At 36.8% G+C, this 23,187-nt stretch overlaps 1 protein-coding gene across 2 annotated transcripts in view; it reads right to left on the bottom strand.

The window, feature by feature from the left end:
- GPC5 (glypican 5) overlaps positions 1 to 23,187 on the bottom strand; it is a 1,499,214-nt gene that overhangs the window by 1,117,193 nt on the left and 358,834 nt on the right. For both annotated transcript variants that reach the window (XM_017951348.2, XM_031655721.1), the window contains exon 5: positions 14,910 to 15,035. In XM_017951348.2, coding sequence (XP_017806837.1) covers positions 14,910 to 15,035 — 126 coding nt within the window. The remainder of the gene's footprint in view (positions 1 to 14,909; positions 15,036 to 23,187) is intronic.

The raw sequence follows: 23,187 nt of genomic DNA, 5'->3' as shown, positions 1-23,187 counted from the left end.
TTTCCAAATATAAGTGAAAAAATGGTTATTTGATTTTTAATTTGATTTGTATTTATTTGATTTTTAACATTGAGGGTGAGAATTTTGTTTCTTTGTTTAAAAGTCACTGATATGTTCTGTAAACTATCTATTCATGCACTTTGCCTACTTTTCTATTAGATTTTTGGCATTTTTCTAATTCAGCTGAGGAAGTATTCATTCATTTAGTGGAGGGGTGATCTTTTGTGAGAAAAGTTGCATATGCTTTATTTTCAGTGTGGTTATGTGTTTGTAGCTTCTTTATGGTATCCATTTTTCTGCAAAGAAGATTTATATTTTCCAGATAACAAAAACATGACAGACTTTCATTCACTACGAATAATAACTTTTTATTCTTTAGAGGTATGTTTCTGGTTTTGTTCTCTTTTTTATTCTCCCTCTCATGTATACCACATACGAATTGGCCAATTTGAAATAAGATGTTGGTTTTCCCTCAAACTTTATATTCACCATTACCCTCCATAAAGCATCCAAATTATACAAATCTTTGCTCATGTGAAATAAAAAATATGTACACACACACACACTCTCTCTCTCTCTCTCTCTCCCCCCAATCTTTGAACCAGAGCTCCTAAAGCCCTTATAAATAGTGGTGACTGGGATAATTTTCAGTTCTAATATTTGGTCTTTGACCCCATTTCCTGACACATAGTGTCTAAGACCTTTGTAATTTCCTGAGTGATAGGAGTGAGCATCTAACACATTCCTCCTAAATCCTCTGGAATTTCCTGGGTGATAGGAGCATCTTTTTTTCTAATGAGGTAATTCCTGATGGCTTCTTGGATGGGGGCTGCTCACCAGAAAAACGAAACCATGATTAGAAGCTTGGAACTTTCAGGTTGCTTTTCCATTCTCCAGAGAGGAGAAGGGCCGGCAATGGAGTTAATCAGTTGATGATTGATTTATACATTTATACTCAATGACTGATTGATCATGTCTACATGATGAAGCCTGAATAAAAATCCCAAAAGCAGGCTGTTCTGAGAGTTACCAGGTTGCTGAACATATGAAAGTGCTGGGAGGATGGCATGCCCAGAGAGGACTTGGAAGCTCCACATTCCTTCTTCCATTTCCTGCCCAATGTATTTATTCCCTTTGGCTATTCATGAATTGCATCCTTTATAATAAGAGAGTAAACACAGGCAAAGGGTTTCTCTGAGTCCTGTGAGCCCTTCTAGCAAATGACAAAACCCAAGAAGGGACTCATGAGAATCTTCAATTTGTAGCCAACTCATATGGAAGTTGTGCATAATCTGGGGACCTACCACTTGTGATTGGCATCTAAAGTGGGATGCACCTTGTGGGACTAAGCCCTTAACATGTGAGGTCTGTGGTAACTCAGGTTAGAGTGGTAATTCAGTTGAATGATACAACATACAGTTGTTGTTCAAATAGAACTGGACGATTGCTTGGTGTGGGAGAAATTCCCACACTTCTGGTCACAAAAATGTTCTGTGTTGAGTGTGAATACAGAGGAAAACAAATTCCCCCTACACTCAGTCTTATAGGTGGAAACCACCAATGACTTCTCAAAGCACATAGAAAAAATCCAAGCTTCTTCCTGGACTTATTTAACCTGACACTTGCCCAAGCTACAGTCTCATTCCAGACAATCCTCCAGCATCATCTGCATCACCCTGAGCCACAAACGCTGATTTCCCTTCTGTTCCTTAGACACATGAAGCATGGTATTCTCTCTACTTGGAAAATTCAGATCTTTCCACATATTCAGCCTAAATGTGATTTCTCCAGATAAGGTTTTCCTGGATACTCAATCTAACATATCCTTAACCCAAGTTCTATGACATCAACTCCATGAGAGCACAGGTTTGCCATCTCATTCCTCACCTAAAATGCTACCTGTGATAATTAATTTTATATGGCAACTTGGCTAGGCTGTAGTACCCAGTGGGTTTGGTCAAATACCAGTCTACATGTTGCTGTGAAGGTAATTTTTAGATGTTATTAATATTTAAACCAGTAGACTTGGAGTAAAGCATCTTTGCCTCCATAATGTTGGCGGTCCTCATTCGATCAACTGAAAGCCTTAGGAGACACTAAGGTCCCCAGAAGAGGATGGAATTCTACCTTCAGACCACCTTTGGACTCAAGACTGCAACTTCTGGCAGGTTCCTTGCAGAATTTCAAGCCTAGAAGCATTCTCTGTAGATTTTGGACGTACCAGTGGCCACAATCACATGAGCCAATTCCTGAAAATAAGTTACTTTCAGAGAGAGAAAGAGAGAGAGCAAGATTGGTTTTGTTTTCGTTTTCTGGACAACAATGACTAATACACTACTACATGCAGTCACATAGTAAGCCCTCTGACTGCAGGTGTGATGTTTATGCTGTGGCTCTCTCTACCCTACAGAGCATGAGTACTTACCTCTGCAGAAGCATGTATTCTAATTTGAGGTGCATGATTTCATAGTAGATGGCAATGACTCAATTCCAAACCAATGTACAACACATTTTTTAGTAAATAGCAATACTTGTTATATTTAAATATACACTGCTTGTTAAAAACATGATATTTTTATTTGGTACCAAATAATTTAACCATATTTATTCTAAAGTGTTGTTGATTTAATGATCTAATATAACGAAAAGGTCTAGATTCTTTCTAGAATAATTCAAAAATGAACATTTCACACCTATAATTATACTTTTCATTTTACTGAATATTTCATTTCTTCATGACTACTCTGAAGTAAGAAAATAATTTTATTTCTTTATTTTCCTGAAGAAGTAGATGCATGTGAATTATTTGCATGTGTGTGTTTAGACAACTTACTTTCAGAGTTTGATCTTTAATCAGTTTTATACATAATTGCAGCCACAAAAAATTATATTAATCCTGTAAGCCAAAATGTGGCATTAATGTAAAAATAATTTCAAATCAAATTTTGTAAAAGTTTTTTCAATAATATCTAACAAATTTCCTTTATTTGTTTTGAAAATACATCAGAAAAGAAGGATTTGGATGGTTGGACAATAAAATGTGCTATCTGATGAGCTATTCCGATAAATTCAATTAGACTACACTATAGTCTATTTGAAGAAAAATATATTATGAACAGGTGACTGTTCTTTTTCAATCTCCCTTCTAGCATTTTACTTTAAAACATAATAAATCATTCAACAATGAATTGATATTCTATGAAATGGAAATACCGGAACTAGACTAATAAACAGTATTTTCCATTTTTGTAGTTTAGCAAACTTACATCCATTTTACTGAAAAGGGAATAGCTTTTCAGGTGTAACCTCAGTATGAAAACGAAGGATGAGTAAGAAACTACTCTGGTTAAAGTAAGAACAGGCATCCTGGCACCCTTGAAGACTGCTGCTGTTTTGCAATTACACAATCTGGAAGTCACAAGTCTATAGAACTGTGATGAAATCTGTACTCCCAAAGAGATAACAACTTCTGTGCCAAACAGATGGGAAAAGGTCCTTTAGGTTTCCACTTCAGTGAACTTTTATCTTCTATCTTTTATCTTTTTATCTTCCTCTATTCAACCTCTGGACGCATGTAACAAGTTAAAAATAGTATCCTCGTACTGTGTCGGCATGGCAAGAAACTGAGTAGGCACACGGGAAAAGCGGATGTCATTTTTTCCTAGAGATTCAGTTTAAAATACCTATTTCCTTTGGGAACTCAGTGGATGAAGGGAGATGACTAGAATTGTATCAGCATTAAAGTTGCCGTGTCACCCAAAACAATCTGTTGTGTGATATACTGAAATTTAGCCTGGCTTCAGAAATTGATTTCCAATCAACTGATGGTTCATTAAGATCAGCTCTAAGACTAACCAGTGAGTGAACATTCCCAAAGCACTAATTAGAAATAAGCGTTTTACTTTTATCTCTATAGTGCTTTTTCTTTGTATCTTAACTTTCAGTTCTCCCTTGAAAACACTGATATATTGCATGGGTTCAAGTGATTATCACTCTCCAGTTTGGAGTAGCTGATGAACTGCCTATTAAGATATAAATTCTCTGTTTTTGGATCCAACAAAATAACCATTTAAAGTATTGATAATGGAATATCTCCTCCTCCCAAACCCAAATCCCTAATACTAATTTTTATTAACTCATTAAAGAACCTTCACTAGAGGCCACCAAACTCAGAGCATTTCACTCAAGAATGCATATGCCTTTGTCTTATAAATGGAAGTCTTCTGATCCAAGACAGAATCCATCCAATGAAGAGAAAATGTCAGTACAATACAGTTTCATTTCCACTGAAGTAAATGAGCATATTTTATTTAATAATAACATAACAGTTATTGACTGTTTACTATGTTATATCTAGGATGCTAAACTGTTTATGTGAATAACTCATTTAATTTTCAAATATTAGGTAGGTATTATTTTCACCTACTTTTTTCTTTTTTGAGATAAGGTCTCTCTCTGTCGCCCAGGCTGGAGTACAGTGGCACCATCTCTGCTCACTGCAACCTCTGCCTCCTGGGTTCAAGCAATTTTCCTGCCTCAGCCACTTGAGTAGCTGAGATTGCAGGCACATGCCACCACACCCGGTTAATTTTGTATTTTTAGTAAAGACAGGGTTTCACCATGTTGGTCAGGCTGGTCTCGTACTCCTGACCTCGGGATCCGCCCGCCTCGGCCTCCCGAAGTGCTGGGATTACAGGCGTGAGCCACCGTGCCTGGCCTTACCCACATTTTAAAGTCAAGAAAACTGATGCACTTAGAGATTAATGAGTATGTCTTAATTCACATCACTGGTAAGTGGTTAATCTTTATTGACAACCTTAGTACCATGGCTCCTGAACCTGCTCCTAACCACTGAGCCTTGTTGGCTTTATGAATGAATGGTTGCATTACAATGAATGAGACGAGGCTTTTAATACTAAATAGTCACCACATGCCCATGAAGCAGAAATGAAAGAGAATAGTGAGAAGGAGTAAACATAATCTGAAAGTTTTTATACAAATGAAAATAATGCAATATAGAGGCCACTAAACTCAGAGCATTTCACTCAAGAATGCATTTTCTCACACTCACATTCTTGCTTCCAAGTCTGCTGATTAAAATTCCATCCAACTTGAAAGACTTTGTAAACTGTTTCCACTTGTAAATATTTGTCCTATGTTCTTCTCTTCTATATCCTAATCTACATGAGAGATGGGCTTATGTCTATTTTGTGCATCACTGTATCCCTAGCATCTAAAACAGTGTTTGTGAAAGACTAGACAGTGACAAAATTATTTTTATTGTGTTGCTATATTTTTGTATTTATGTATTATAGAATTTTAGATGAATATAAATATACAGAAAATATAGTATAACACTCTGTTCCCATCAAACAGCTTCAATGATTACTCAGAAAACTTTACTTCAAATACAATATGACCCTCCTTCTCCCACTCACTGAATTATTTTTAAAGTATTCTCAGACGTTATCTCATCTCATCCATAAATACTTTAAAGAATATATTTTAATTGAATGAAAACCCATATCACATATTACCTCTTTCATTAAATACTGTTGAATCCTCTCAATCAAAAAAGAATTTTCCCCTATTTGAAAGTCTCTGGGATTGTATACTTCTTTTATTTCAAAATCTGTTTTGCTGTGAACATGTTTTGTGAACATGTTTTCTACCAGTTTTAGATTCCAAGTCCCTTAAAGATTGGGAAAATATCTCATATACCTTTGCATTCCATTCAAGGCCTACTGCAGTATCTTGAATTTGGAAACTAGTTTTCTGTCTTCTCCACACCACTTCCAAGCACATGGAAAAGGGTGCTAAAATAGTACTCTTTCTGTTTCCATTTCAGCTGAGAACAAGGGACAATAGATGGCACACACCCCTCACTTTCAGCGAGGTGCTAGACATGAAAAGCAGATGACTGAAACCTTGTTTTCAGTCCCAAAGTTTGACATCCACCTTAATTGAATAAAAGGATTGAACCTGAAGAGGCCTAAGCAGAGAACTTGTTTGAAGAAAGCTGCTTGAACTGCTACGACATTCCCTCATTCATTGGTCCTAGGTGAGAGAAGTGTTGAAGGATCCTTGGAGCTGGAAGGACTAAAAGGGCTGGTAGTTGGCCTATGCCTAAGCAAATGGAAGGCAGCCCATTCTTGTAGCAGAAGTTGGCTGTCTAGTGGCAGAGTAAAGAAAGGCAGCTGCATTAGGTGTAGGCTGTACTTCCACCAAAAGTAGAAAAGAGAGGGAAGGTTTCTATGGGCTAGAATAGATGATATGGGAGAAAAGAAACCCACCAAAAGATCTCAGCAGAAAGAGGCCAAAACGTTACCATCACGTGGAGAAACAGAGGGGAGAGACATTGTCTTAAGCACACAAAAGCCCTAGGGCATCAGCGGTTAATACCTAGCTGTTAATTGAGGCTAGAAAACATCAATGAGAGATCATAAAATTACCAGTCACAAAGAGTATTTTCTTCTCTCACCCCTTCTTTCTCCCTTTTGATCCATCATCTCCCCAGCTCCAAACTTCCCAACTACAAGCACAGGGGAGTCAGAAACATTGTTTGAAGGACGAGGAGAGTGCAAGGTTGGCACACGAACCTGAAACGGTTCACATACACACCCCACTAGGGACTCTTAGACTGAAGCAGAAACTAACTGGAGGAGGGGAAAAACAAAGAGTGAATTTCACACGTTTGGTTATTAGGTTGGACTGGACATTTTCATTACCAAATTTACACTGTTTATGGAACTAATCCATAATGAAAGATCCTTCAGGCACTAATAGTGACCAAAAAAGTTCTGACAGCTGGCCATGATTTTATTCTGGTGACAAGGTAAAAATGGCATTCCTAGAGGATTTAATGTTTCTACTCAGACCTTTCTGAGTCTGGCTCTCTGAATGTAATGATTACATACCCTTAACCAGAGACAGCTGATTACCAAGCCAATAAGTCATTAAAGAGAGATACGAAAGAACTGTCTCAGCTCACAAGATGAGATAGCATGAAATTACTGCTGCATTCATAGAGCATTTTTAGAAAAGACCAAAATGTGTATATCGACCTGAGAATGATGAATATTTTCCTAGGCTTTAACAGTAGTTAGGAATGTCAGGACTTGGAGCCAAGTTAATAAAATGTGCATGTCCTTGCAAACATCTCCTGTATTACAGTTGGCCCTCTGTATCCACCAGTTCCACATCAAGGATTCAACTGTGTTCAAGGATTCAACCAACTGCAAATCAAAAATATTTGAAGAAAAAAAAATACAAAAATAAAAAACAATATCAAGTTTTAAAAAACAGTATAACAACTGTTTACATAGAATTTACATTGTATTTGGTACTATATTTAGTCTAGAGATATAAAGTACACAGGAGGAGATGCATAGGTTATATGCAAATACTACCCCATTTTATATCTGGGACTTGAGCATCCTTGAGTTCTGGTATTTGAGAGAGGTCCTGGATACAATTCCTCATGGATACAAAGGGGCAACTATATTTGTTATAGACCAAACCATGAGATAACTACTCAGGGACTATCACTGAAATAAAAATTACCTAAAAGGAAAATGGAAGGCAGGGAGAGTCTGACTGTGGCATAGGGATATTACACAGCCAAGAATCTCGCAAATTTATTTTATGTTGATTTCAAACCATCAACCATACCTGTACTTGTCTAATTGAACCTAGAGTGTATATTCTGCAATGTGATGAATTCTGTAGTCCCTTACATCTGAAACTGCACTTTTTATTTGTGTCACAAATGAGCAGAAATGTTTCAGTCCTTCCCTTACTGAAGATTGCAAACTCAGACTTTTGACCTTGGGCGGGTCTTTGCACGTGGATCTACCCCTCATTCCAGTGCCTCATCTTTTTGATAGGAACAATCCCACCCAACATGTCTCTAACCCAAAACATTTCAGATTCATGGAGTTCTTTAGATTTCCATTTCACAAAAATGTCCATGAAAGTGCATACCATGAGACGTACATGGTCTTAAAGTTGTCTGGGGGAAAAAAAAACAAAAAACAAAAAAAACAACTCAGCATCCAGAGTCAGCATAGATGGTAACTTGTATGATTCATCTCCCTTCATCTAATCTTCCTTTCAGGCATCAACGTCACTTTGGACCCACATATTCCCCATCAGAGTGTTATCACCAAGTCCAAAGTCCTAAATCTCTTAGTTCTCACTAATGCTTATAAAAATGCCATTCCCTCAGAGTCTTGTTATCTTCAAAGAATTACTCATTGATGTTCAATGATATTAATAATTCTTAGACTCTCAGATAATACAGGAGCTCTATTCCAAAAGAAACTGCAATAGAGAAAAAGAAAGAAGATGTGTGACATATAAATGCAAAAAAAAAAAAAAAAGTATTATAGGTGTCACAGTGCATTTAGGGGTTAAAATGAAACGCAAATGAGGGGCTTCATCCCCCTACGATTCAAGACGAAAGTGAGAGTTTGGCAAACCTGAATATACAGTTGCATGGAGAAAATGATTTAATTGAAAATTATTCAGTTAATTGTGGGCAGTTCAAGCTCCATGGTAGACTGTTGAAGTGAGGAAGAAGTCTTCAAATCACACTTTTTAAGCAACCTCCAATCCTGAACCAAATATGATAGGCTATAGGTATGATAATGATAATTATCAGGAAGGTATAGATTAAGGATATGAGAAACTGATTGGATAGGTAGAATTTGCCAGAGGGGGGAAAAAAAAAGAAGTAGAAAACCAACTGGTGTTTAAGTCATAAAGAACATTCTGCCTTTGCACAACAAACATAGGAAAAGCAACCAGTTGTTACATTAATAAAATTCAGAAATTCAGACAATCCTGAGACTTGATTGTTTTTAAAATGAAGTTTAAAACTTTTGGAAACTAGGACAGATGTTAAATAGGAAACATATAATTGAATGCTGTAAGGTCAGGAAGAAAAAAGAAAGATTGAAATTGAAGTGGCTTTCCAGCTAGATAATGGGTAAAAGAAAAAAAAAATTGAGGTTAACAAAATTATGGTCAGGAAAACTGTCACTGCCTGGGTGGAAAGAAAAGTGAAAATTGGTAGAGTACAAACTCTCAGAGATTTATAAAGTTTTCTATTTTATCTGATTTTAAAAACTCACGCACAACCAGTTGAGGAAAAGGATCAGCTTATCATAACAGCTAGAAAGAAGAAAACTGGATTATGAAAGAAGCATTCAGGAACATTAACTTAATCAAGATGAAGTAGAAATAATGTGACATATTAATTTTACCAGGGTGCTACGATACTACAAAATATATATTTGGTCTTCTTCCCCATTTCTCGGCATATGTGAAAATCATTGGAATCTCCAAAGTGCTTTTTGTATGCTAAGTTGACTGACACTTCAGAAAGACCGAAGCATGATCAGAGGGTTGGGACTTTCAGCCCCATCCATCAACCTCCAGGGAGGGAAGAGGGGCTGAAGGTCAAGTTGATCACCAATGGCCAATGGCAAATTTAATCATGTCTCCATAAAAATTCAAGAGGACAAGGTTGAAAGAACTTCTGGAGAGCTGACACAAAGAAGTTCTTGGAGGGCGGCTGTTCTTGGAGGGAAGTTCTTGGAGGGAGAGGACATGGACGCCCCTCACCCCTTACCCCATAGCTTGCCCTAGGCATCTCTTCATCTGTACTCTTTGCAATATCCTTGATTAAAAAAACTGGTAAACGTAAGTGTTTCTCTGAATTCTATGAACTGCTCCATCAGATTCATTGAATCCAAAGAGGCGGTTGTAGAAACCCCAACTTGAAACCAGTAGGTCAGAAGTTCTGGAGGTTGGGACTTGTAACTGGTCTCAGAAAGGTAGAGCAGTCTTGGGGACTGAGCTCCCAGCCTGTGGGATCTTCAGGTAGATAGTGTTGGAATTGATTTGGAGGACACTTATCTGGTTTTGGATGCTTGGTGTGTGGTGAAAAAACTCCATACTTTTGGTCACAGAAGTTCTGTGTTGATGATTGTTGAGGTGGTATAAAAGCAGAGGAAAAATGCGATTTGAGAGATTTCCTCAAAAAGGTACTTAACAGATACTGTCTAGTTTAAGAGTCATTGTGGAGGTCAATTCCTGGAGACTAAGGGATAGTTACAGGATTATTGGTTAATCAAAAGGGAAAAGGAAGCCCTGGCAATTAAGGAGCTGTCACCTGAACTTCAATGCCCAGAAAGAAAGGAACGAATCATCAAACAATCAATTTGTAATCACAGAGAACTGAGAACAAAGACTGAAATGCCTTTCAGAGAACAATGTTGCTTCGCAATGAAGAGACAGGAAGGGGAGATAAAAGAGACTATAAGAGATACAGACTACATGGATTTCAATAATATTTTCATCCTAAATCAGAAATTGTTTGAACTGTTGACCTCAGTGTTGCAGCAAACTACATGATATGAATACAGTCTTCAAAATCATTTGAGTTAAATAGATTTTGTTTCAAAAATTAAACTCTTTATACACTACAGATATTTGAGACATTTTCATCTATAATCACAAAGGAATTCCACCTCTTTTGATCAGCACATAGGTGAGTTCACACAATTTTACAGGACTGTCATGACATTAAAATAGTCTGTATGGCTCTCCTAGTCTTTGAAGCAGAATGTCTGTGCACATAAATAATCATATCAATCACCTCCTTAAAAATGCCTGCAGGAGAAGAAATCTTGCCAAAATAATTGCTTCACTCTTATAATGAAGAATAGACTTAATCTTGGCCACCAATTTAGCCTATTGATGTGTTTGGCTTAACTCCTCTAGAATGAACCTGATGGGTATTATAACCTACCATAAAAAAGGAAAACAATCTATCATCCCCAAATGTGGTATACATTCACTTGCTGTCCATTTCTTCAAAACTGAATGGCATTACTTACCTGAACTAACTGCAGGTCTCTGAAATGAATCTCACATATGAGGATTGCTTAGAGCTTTTCACCACAGATCACTGCTATACTTCATTTTTTTTCTCAAGGAGAAAGTGGTTAATAATTTAAGATTGTAACAGTGATCAGGACTTGACTTTATTTAGAAACTCTCCTAAATTCAGCAGTTCAGTATTGAAGCATATGTATCAATGCTTTGACAAAACTATATCACAAAATTACTAGGAAAATCTGAATTAGTAGAAATTAAATGTATAAATAGAACTTTTCACAACATGAATTTTTACTTTTTTTGAGAATTATAAAACATAAAAAACAATAATGGCCCATAATTCTTGTATCATTTTAACACCTGTTTTCATTTAAAATAAGTATGTACAATACAAATGAAAAAAATAAAAGACCTCCCCACCCCCTAGTACTTTGTCCTAAATTTAGGCATATTAACAATTTTCTTGTAACTTTCCAGAAATAGTCTATGCAGACCCAACATTAATATCTATTTTATTTTTTTTCAAATCTGCCAGTAAAATATACCCTATCTTGTTTCTAGCTAATGTTGTTTAATTATTTGACATCATTCCACAGTAGCAGATATAAATATGTATCACTTTAACTGCTATGTAACATTTCATGATACCATAATCAATCAATGAGAATTGATGGATATTTATATTTTACCACTGAGTTGGCATTGAGAAAAAAAAATCTCATTCTAAATTTACATCAAGGGGATGGAACTGGAGGCCATTATGTTGAGTGAAATAAGCCAGGCACAGAAAAACTTCACATATTCTCAATCATTTGTGGGAGCTAAAAATTAAAACAATTGAATTCATGGAGATGGAGAGTAGAAGGATGGTTACCAGAGGCTGGGAAGAGTAGTGGGAAGAGGGTAATGGGGATAATTAATAGGTACAAAAATATAGTTCGACAGACTGAATAAAATCTAGTATTGGACAGCACAACAGGGTGACTGTAGTCAACAATAATTTATTGTACATTTTAAAGTAACTGAAAGTATAATTGGAATGTTTATAACACAAAGGAATGAATGATAAGTGCTTGAATTGATGGGTACCTCATTTACTCTGATGTGATTATTAGATATTGCATGCCTGTATCAAAATATCACATGTACCCCATATACACCTGCTATGTGACACATAAACATTAAAAATGAAAAAAATAAAGAATTGACTGAGTCAGGACTAAAACTAAAATTTTAAGTTAATTTTTTAAGTCAAAGGACACCAAATTTTCTCATCATCAAATAGAAAAGAGATAGAGTCCAATCAGCTTACTTGGGGGATTAAAAGTGAAGTATTGGGGGAATTAAATAATGCTTCTGAAACCCTCATTTCACTGCAACAGAATAATCAGGGCTGAAACATGCTCATTTTGGAAGTAGCCTTAGAGGTGGTGGGAGTGTGTGAGGCTCATCTGCTGGCCCTGGGAACCAAAGAGGACAAGAAAAGGTTGGGGACCCATGAGACAGAAATGGAAGAGAAAAATGTGCTCAAGAAAGGGAAAATGTCCATTAAGGTGATGAGGTTGGAAGAATTATTTGAAGACAGTTAAAGGCACAGTGAAGCTTATTCACAAGAGACTGGAGTCTCTATGCACTAGGAAGTGGCTAATAGGAGTCCGTGGTGGTACAGGAAAGGGAAGGCATTAGCTGGAAGCAAATGAGAATACTAAGAATCACACACTTCGCTGATCAGAAATGTGGATGGTTTTCATGGAGAATCCTTGCTAACTATGTGCTTTTTTAAATTCATAAACCACGAATGAGGTCTTTAGAAATACATTATGTAGAATAAAATACATTATTTCAGCTGAAAATGCTATCACTCTAAAACGTTTCCCCAAATCATTGATTTCTCCAACAGTATTTCCCATTACACAAAGCCCAGACCAACTGGTCAAGAGAGGAATGGGATAAATTCAAATTAGGATTCTTGCAGCTGTAGATTCAGATAATATAATACAACATAATGTAATGTAGTATATTAAATATATTTATATAATAATTTTTTTTATTAATCACTATGGGTTTCTCATTAGTCTTTGTAGAAATATACAAAAAGTTCAATTCCATTTTGAACAATTTGAAAAAATATTATGTCAAAGTAGAATTTAATTACTGGATCTAAGAAGCAGAAATGCTGACATGAATACATTAAGAACTCAAAGTACAAGAATGCTATCACTTCTCTCAGTAAAAGCAATAAAGAAATATTTGCAAAATTCTTACATTGCAACATCCAAGGTGCATAATGAAAAAAGAGCACTGGCCATATCAGCCAATTATTTTATTTAAATTTAAATAGTTTTTGTCTTCAATATTTTTTTCTATGAACTCTATGAGATATTCAGATATTCAGGATATTAATAAAATAATCATTTAATATTTCAGGAATGTGGCTCTCAACTATAATGAAAATGATCACCCAGAAATATATAAATGGCTTTGTTATATAAATTTCTATTAAAAATTGATTATAGTATGTTTATCATAGCAAAGTTAATTTGCTAAATAATGTTTTAAATGAACTCATCACTTTTGTGGTAACTAAACCATGTATCTGCATTAGAGTAGGTTTATTTGTAAGTCATTGTATTAGTCCATTTTCATAGTGCTATGAAGAAATACCCGAGACTGGTTAACTTATAAAGGAAATAAGCTTAATCAACTCATAGTTCAGCATGAGTTCAGGAACTCACAGTTCCCGAGAGGCCTCAGGAAACTTATAATCATGGCATAAGGGGAAGCGAATATGTCCTTCTTCACATCACAGCAGCAAAGAGAAGTATATGTGCACAGCAAAGGCAGAAGCCCCTTACAAAACTATCAGATCTCGGGAGAATTAACTCACTATGCCAAGAACAGGATGGGGGAAACCATCCCTATGATTAAACTATCTCCCACCACGTCCCTCCCAGGTCACCTGGGATTATGAGAACCACAATTCAAGATGAGACTTGGGTGAGGACACAGCCAAACCATATCTGTCAGAAAGCTTAACACCCTGTCTTTCATTTTGGAGACTGCTCAGAAATATATGTTAACAGATTCAAATCCAAAGTATACTTTTTAATGGATTCAAATCCAAAAAGTAAAATGTATAAATAAAAATATATTTGTTTTATAGTTTAACAGATTCAGATCCAAACACAAAACCTCATCATCCTACCCTCTATAATAACCACCAGTATTGGCAAATCAAGAGACTTTTCCCCAACCAGTTTAATTGACCACAGAGGGAGAATTTATGACTTTCTCAAGCTCAAGAGATTGCTCAAAAGTACAATCAGTTAGAGGAAATAAAGGAAAAGAAACTGTCAAAGAAATTCTAGACAGGGAGGAAAAAAAATAAACATGGAATTTCACTCCTAAGTTTGAGAATAATTGACAACATACAAATGAACAATGCCTCTAAAAGATATATATTTTATATATATGTGCCCCCACTAGTACATAGTCTCTCTCTCTTTCTCTTTCTCAATCTCTGTCTCTCTCTTTCTTGCATGCTCTGTTTCTTTCTATCAGAACATTGCAGGATGGACACATTGTTAGGACACATATCCATATACCAATGAATATTTGTATAGGTATTCACATTTCACTGAATTTCCTCACTTTCTAATACTCATGAATTTAAACTGAAAAGAAATACAATATTTGGTAAACAACAGACAGACTGGATAAAAAAATAAATGGTATTTAATTCAAAAGTAGGATTGTTGGGTAAGTCATAGATAGGTAAAAGAGAAGACTTTCAAAATACCACAAAATGCTATTATAGCTTTAAGATACCTAAAAGGATCAGGTTTTGATATTCTTTTCTTTGCTTTTTAACAAACTAAAGATGAGTATTTAATGTAGACTATAAATTGTGTGACAAAGTTAAGACTGAATTAATGCCCTTAAGATTTGGAAAAAGAAAGCAAGGTTGATGTAACCAGTAGGTTTTCATAGACCACATAAAATACCTTTTTACTATATCTTCTCCATTCCAGCAGGGAAGTCCATCTGCAGCAGCTAATTCATTAGCACAAAGCTGATCAGCTAGACCTCCATAGAATGACCTGTACAGTCGAAGGCTGTTGATAAATTCTCTAAATGAAAGAAGAAAGAAAACAATTAAAACTAAACATCCACAATAAAGGCCATCAAAAATGATATATATTGTTGTACATAATGTTTAGGATATAATTTTATATTGTTATGCATAATGTTTAGAATATAATTTTTTCAATTTTCTCTCTTTGTTTGCATATATTTTAAATACTTTTCTAACCACCAAGATGAAAATACATTATCTTTTTTTAGAAAAAAGCTGGTATTTTAATTTATTCTTAGAAAAAAAGGAATCACTGGGTATGAATCTTGTATAATTCCACATCCAAGAGGTTGGGAATAGGATATACTGATGCATACAGACAGACATTACTTTGTTTAGCCTCCCTAAAAGTCCTCATTACATGCTGTCATTTACATCACCATAAGAGTACTAACACTTTTCTTTTCCCTGTGGAAAATGTCAGAGACTTACAACATGCCAAGTGATTGCTTTCTGATGAAAAGTGTACTAGGTTATTTTCCTATCTGGGTCTTCTTGGTATCTAAGAATAAAAAGTAATATCTTTACTAAATATGACCCAAAACCCAGACACGTAAATTTCAGAAGCATGAAAATAAAAGTTTTTGGAAGGAATAATATTTAATATATTGACTAAGATTTTTTCCTCCCACACTACTTTCCTTCCCCGTATCAATTATGGGAGGAAAAATTCAACAACGAGCATGTTTGTTTTGTTTTAATTTAGAAAGCAAAAACTTCTGAGTTTTAAAACCAAGGCTTTGGAGGACCAAGAACTTGAGTTTTAATATTTCAAAAGGCCAAGTCCTAAAGACCTTCATTATGATTTTTTTTTTTTTTTACATAAACAATTGCTTTGGAAAAAGAAATGAAAAGGCCTAGGCTGATCATAGGAGATTCTCTCTAGACCAGAAGGGACAGAAGAAGGAAATGTTGGAAGGAAAGTAAACTTTAGAAATTCATGGAATAAGCAATTAAATGTAGCAATTATGAAATGTCATCCCCCAATAAAATTAAAAATATAATTTGTTTAAAAATGAGATCAAAGAAGAAGAGTGATTCTAAACTATAGCTGGAGTACTAATTTTTTAAAAATTAAATCTCATTTTGTCACCTCTGTTACTCAAGATCATTAATTTTTAGTTCTCTCTCCTATTATTTTTGTTTTGTTTTGTTTTAGAGATGATATCCTGCTATGCTGCCCAGGCTAGACACAAACGTATTGGTTTTTAAAGAACTATTTGTGAATATTGCTGGAGTTGGTTTGTAAAAAAGATAAACGTTACTTTCAAATATGTAACATCAAAACTCATAGAGAAAATCAGAAGTTTTTAGTATAAGTATTTGCTGAGTATTTAAATCATATTTACTACTTTAAGTCAGTTTCCTTTGCCAGAAAATAAGTCCCTCAAAGATGGCTATATCTCTACTATAGTAATTGGAATGCATGAACATATACCAATTTATATGTTGCAGCTACTAAAACATAATTGAGGAGGCCAACTAATTCTTTCTTAGAAAGGTGGGGTTTAATGAATGGCAGGATGTGTGACTCCTGTCCTAAATTGTATTCACTATAAATGATCACTTGTTTGGAATCAAAGAGTCTTCTAGCAATGAAGAGACCAGGCCCAAATTGATGGAATGTTGAGACTTTTAAATTGATGATGTAAAACTGAATATATTTTTATGGACCCTAAGTCACCTACTGCAGTCTTGGTGGATAGCATCAGGTTCATTTCTCCCTTCAAAATCAATAGATCCTCATAGGGAAAGCTTTACGTCTTTCTTTTCCAGTCCTCTTTCCCGTGACTATACTGTCATTGCCTTAGTCCAAGCCTTTATCATCTTTCTCTGGACTTACTATACTAAGATTATATCCCTCCAATCTCTTCCCATTCTCAATGACAGTAGCTTTCTAAAATTCAAATTTGATATTCCAGAGATTATGTTACTCACTTAAAGTCCTTCAAAAGCTTCTCTACAGCATTTTATCCAAGTTTCTTGGAAAGACGTGCAAGTTATCTTCTCACCTCAATTTCAACAACAACCCAAACCATACTTTAGGGTCCCACAAAAGTGAGGTACTTTCTGTTTCCCAAACGCACCGTCATACCATTGCCTATATTTATTCTGAAAAGATTGTATCCTAGATTTCCAGTCATTCTATGAACCATCATCTATAAATTATTGGTCAAAAAGTAAGAAACACTATTGAGTGCTAAGTTTTGTATTGGCACTAAGGATTCACAGGTAAGCAAGAGAGCCCCTGCCTTCTAAGAATACACATTTTGGGGAAAGCCTACAACGATAAGACAATGTTAATAGAGCCAAATTTTAGTGCACAGATGAATCAGAAGATATTTACAAAACAAGGTAATATTTCAGTGCTCCATGCAAAACAAACAAGCAAACCAAACAAAAAGTCAGGATGAGTAACGGTAAGAGGAAAGAAAATACAGGTAGTATGCAATTTCATTAGTGGGGACTGTGCTTATGGGAATGAATTATGGTGAAATGGTAAGAAGAAACCATTTTATCATCAGTCTTATTGCTCATCATAAGATGTTTCTGTTTTATTCAAAAGGAAGTTGGAACCATTAAGTTTTCCAGCAAGCAGGTGTCATCATCATCATGGCAGCAGTTTGGGAGTAGAAAGCAGTGAGGTCACTTAGGTGGCTATCACCTGAGCAGAAGAAACCCCGAGGATGTGAGAAAGAGCCTGTCAGTGAACATAAAAACAAGTGAAAGATTTGAAAGACATTAGGAATCCAGAATTGACAGGCTAAAGGAAGAATGTTAAGATAACACACACAATTTCTAATTGTGTTATCCCCCTGCTCATGTGAGGGATGCTCATGTCATTCGCTGAGATAAGAAATAAAGGAAGGGAAATCTCACCTTCTCAGGGTCCCATACTATACTTATGATCATCCTTATCTCGCTCCATATTTTCATCTTTTCAAGGCACACATCACTTTCTAGCCACTTATGTAATATACAGATTAATCAGGCCTTATTGTTTCTTAACTGTCTCCATGGTCTGGAATAAAATATTCAGGCAGGCAGAAATTTTGTTGTTTGTTTTGTTCCCTGCCATAAATCATAGAGCAGTGGTGTTACATACAGTAGCCCCAATAAATAGTCATCAAATTAATAAATGAGTGAAGACTAAGGAATTAATGGTTTCATTCTCAGCATGTTCAGTCTGAGATTTCTTTGGAATGTCTAGATAGAGAAATCAAACAGAATGCTACTTTCAAACTTACTAGGTATAAATCTCATCTGGGGATTTTCCCAAAATGCAGATTTAGATTCAGTAGTTCCAGGGCAGGTCTCAAGACGGTACACATCTGTGGGGCACGGTGGCTCACACCTGTAATCCCAGCACTTTGGGAGGCTGAGATGGGCGGATCATGAGTTCAGGAGATCAAGACCATCCTGGCTAACACAGTGAAACCCCATCTCTACTAAAAATACAAAAAATAAGCCAGGCGTGGTGGCGGGCGCCTGTAGTCCCAGCTACTCGCGGAGGCTGAGGCAGGAGAATGGTGTGAACCCAACAGGCGGAGCGTGCAGTGAGCCGATATCGTGCCACTGCACTCCAGCCTAGGCGACAGAACGAGACTCCGTCTCAAAAAAAAAAAAAAAAAAGACTGTACACTTCAAAGCAGCACTCAGGTGATGTTGATGCTACTGGTTCAAGAACTATGCATATCATGGAAGTCTGCTGTTAAAGATGCGGCCTTGGAACTCAGTGGACTGGACGTGTGATGTGAGACCCACCACCCATACAGGTAGTGACTAAAATAATAGACATGGAGAAAATCTTTCAGGAAAGTAATATGCAGTAATACAAAGCCAAAAAGAGCTGAAAGTGGAAAGAGCAAAGGAAGAAAACTTCAAAGTTAAAGCACTATGAAAACTAAAGAATGAGTGAATTTGAAGTTATATTCTTCACAGTATAAAATGCCATTTTGAGGGATTAAATAAAATCCTGAAAGTGTCCTTCATATGTGGTGACCATAATTATTATGTACTAAATTGTATCACCTCCTGTCACCACCACAAAAACATTCATATGTTGAAATCCTAACTGTATTTGGAAACAGGGCCTTTAAAGAAATAATCAGGGGCCAGGTGTGGTGGCTCATGCCTATAATCCCAGCACTTTGAGAGGCTGAGGCAGGAGGATTGCTTCAGCCTAGGAGGTAAAGACCAGCCTGGACAACATAGTGAGACAATGTCTATACATACATACATACATACATGCATGCATACATACATACATGCATGCATACATACATACATAAAATAAAATTTTAAAAATTAAAAAAAGAATTATAATTAAATGAGTTCATATGGGTAGGTGCTAATCCAATATGACCGGTGTCCTTATAAGAAGAGGAAGAGATACCAGGGACACACAGGCACAGAGAAAAGGCCACATGAAAACACAGGGTGAAGGCAGCCATCTGCAAGCCAAGGAGAGAAGCCTCTGCAGAAACCAAACCTGCCTACACCTTTATCTTGAACCTTTCAACCCCAGAGCTATTGAGGAAATTCATTTGTGTTGTTGAAGCCACCCAGTCTGTGGTATTTTGTTATGACAGCCCTAGCAAACTCATATAGGAATTAAAGCACTTGACATAAAGTAATGAACTTCACATTTGCTATACAGCGAGTATTACAAAGAGCATGCGAAACCATAAGTGGAGATTCCAAAAAAGAAAAATTAAAGATTTGTTTGTGTGCATGGTCATTTCAATGGGGAAGACAGTTGAAAATATTCAGGTATAAAAAGAAGGAGATAAGGGTTTGTGGTAATTAGCTTGTTTCTGGATATTCTAATTATCTACTTTCTGGGCACACAGGAGCTTGGAAGTTGGTTTTGGTCATGGGACTTGTTTGGGGTTTGAATAAATATAGTCAGAATTTATGTATGCTCCTTCGAGGCTGAAGCTTTAAGAACTAACGAGGCTTTGCCAGCTTCCGTTTCCCTCTGGCACGATGACTGGCAATGTTTCAGAGGAAGACTGCTCTGTCATTCTGCATCCTAAACCCCAGGCAACTTAAGCAGTGATGGCTGCTGATCTGAAATGGCACAGGTTCTAAACAGAAACGCAATGTTATTGTTCTAAACCGATGGTATGTTGGTGTAGTTTTCTATCGCATCATAACTTAGTCTCTCGGTTGATACAACGATAGGAAAAGAAAATTAATAATTCATTAATCAGAAATTCTGCAAAAGAGAGAGAGGAAGGGCTACTGAAAACAGAGTGGTTAGCTTTGAATTTTCTGAGGCTAAAATAAGGAAAGGAAGTCTGTGTTAATATTAAGATGGGTTTTGGTTTGTAAAGACAGAAATTTGAGGGGCAGATCCTACTTTGGAACACTATGGTCTGTGTTTGGCAGGGTTTAGGTGGCAGAAATTAAGAGCAGTGTTGCAAAATGCAGTTGCACTGATAAATATTACTTTCAGTGATATTTATCACTGAAAGTAGGGATAACAGAACTAGGGATCTTCAGTAGGTATATTAAACAAAAATAATTGACATGGTGGTAAAGGAGGGGATTGAAACACCAGTAGGAATAGTGAACGGGTCAAAAAGACTTACAGGCCAGGCGCAGTGATTCACGCCTGTAATCCCAGCACTTTGGGAGGCCAGGTGGGTGGATCACCTGAGGTCGGGAGTTCGAGACCAGCCTGACCAGCATGGAGAAACTCCATCTCTACTAAAAATACAAAATTAGCTGGACATGGTGGCACATGCCTGTAATCCCAGCTACTCAGGAGGCTGAGGCAGGAGAATTGCTTGAACCCAGGAGGCGGAGGTTGTGGTAAGCCAAGTTCGTGCCACTGCACTCCAGCCTGGGCAACAAGAGCAAAACTCTATCTCAAAAAAAAAAAAAAAAAAAAAAAAAAAAAAAACTTACCTGGTACCACAGGGCAAATTAATGGTGGCCCTATTATCAGAATTCATATCTCAGTTGCCAGCTCAATGCTCAAGCTAATACATGACTACTTTTCCAGTTTTACATGAAATATTTCAAGGAACAAAATATTATATTATTAGAAAGATTATAAATTTAAGCTGCTGGGAGAGTGACTGCATCCGTGCAATTATTTCTCTACAGTTATAAGACTATTTCCCGTTAAAATTAGGATCATAATAAACGCAGGGAGATGTTAACAGTCCCATCGAATTATCCTTCAGGGACTGTGTTTCATATGTCAGTTGCTCATCTTGTGCTTGAACTATCTCTAGTACACAGAAATGACATATAATTATTAAGAGTAACAGTTTGGGCTGGGCGCCGTGGCTCAAGCCTGTAATCCCAGCACTTTGGGAGGCCGAGACGGGCGGATCACGAGGTCAGGAGATCGAGACCATCCTGGCTAACCCGGTGAAACCTCATCTCTACTAAAAACAATACAAAAAACTAGCCGGGCGAGGTGGCGGGCGCCTGTAGTCCCAGCTACTCGGGAGGCTGAGGCAGGAGAATGGCGTGAACCCAGGAGGCGGAGCTTGCAGTGAGCTGAGATCGGGCCATTGCACTCCAGCCTGGGCGACAGAGCGAGACTCCGTCTCAAAAAAAAAAAAAAAAAAAAAAAAGAGTAACAGTTTGACCATATTGAAAAGAAAACAGAAAAATGTTCCTCATCTGAATATTTATTCAAAGCCTCTATGTCTGGACCAATAAAAATGGATCATTTCTAATTTGGGCTTGTAACAGTGTGGCATTTGTTGCCTTTGCTGCCATTTTCCAAGTTGAATGCAGAATCATTAGAAATGAGCCATACAGGTCAGGCATGGTGGGTCACTCCTGCAATCCCAGCACTTTGGGAGACTGAGGTGGACGGAATCAATTGGGGTCAGGAGTTTGAAATCAGTCTGGCCAACATGGTGAAACCCCGTTTCTACTAAAAATACAAAAATTAGCCGGGTGTGGTGGTGCATGCCTGTGATCCCCGCTACTCAGGAGGCTGAGGCAGGAGAATTGCTTGAATCCAGGAGGCAGAGGTTGTAGTGAGCTGAGATTGTGCCACTGCACTCCAGCCTGGGCAACAGATCAGCAAGACTCTGTCTCCAAAAAATACCACTTCCCTGCTTTTAAAACACTAACTCATTCATACAAAATGTCTTTATTAAAAAATCAAACAATAACAGATGCTGGCAAAGATGTGGAGAAAAGGGAACACTTATACACTGTTGGTAGAAATATAAATTAAATCAGCCTCTATAGAAAATGGTATGGAAATTTCTGAAAGAACTAAAAATAGAACTACTATTTGATCCAGCAATCCCGTTATTGGGTATTTCCCAAAGGAAATTCAACTATTTGTTATTTGGAAATTCCACTATCCCAGCAATTCCACTATTTGGTATTTACCCAAAGGAAAATAAATCATTTATCAAAAAGAGACCTGTACTCATATGTTTCTCACAGCACTACTCACAAAAACAAAGACACGGAATCAACCTAAGTGTCCATCAATAGGAGACTGGATAAAATGTGGTATATATTATACACACTGGAATACTACTCAGCCATAAAAATGAATGAAATCATGTCTTTTACAGCAACACTGATGGAACTGGAGGACATCATGTTAAGTGAAATTAATCAGAAACAGAAAGTCAAATATCACATGTTCTCACAGGTGGGAGCTAAACAATGGGTACTCATGGACTTAGAGAGTGGAATAATAGACACTGGAGACTCAGGAAAGCGGGAGGTGGAAGTGGGGTGAGGTATGCAAAATGGTTACAATGTGCATTATTTGGATGATGGTTATGCTAAAAGCACAGACTTCATGGCTACACAACATATCCATGTAATACAACTGCACTTTTACCCACTATATCTATTAAAAATTTAAAAAATAAGAAACAATAAAATGTCTTGCCATGGCATAAGAGCTCTCGACCCTTTACCCTAAACCTCATCCCATCACAGTCCCCCTTCTCTCTATTCACACACACCAGCCAAAGCCCACACACCTATACACACATTGCATAAAACAACTCAATATTTACTGAACAAGATTCCAGGCTTAGCACATCCAGTTTCCTCCACCCAGAACTGTCTTCTCTTCTACTGTGCTCTCAACTTTCTACCCATCCTTCAAGATCCTGCTTAAACTTCACCTCCTCTTCAACTCC

The sequence above is a fragment of the Papio anubis genome, chromosome 15 (assembly GCF_008728515.1).
Source record: "Papio anubis isolate 15944 chromosome 15, Panubis1.0, whole genome shotgun sequence".
Lineage (NCBI taxonomy): Eukaryota > Metazoa > Chordata > Mammalia > Primates > Cercopithecidae > Papio > Papio anubis.
The sequence above is the reverse complement of the archived record's forward strand: the minus strand, read 5'-3'. Positions and strand labels throughout refer to the sequence as shown.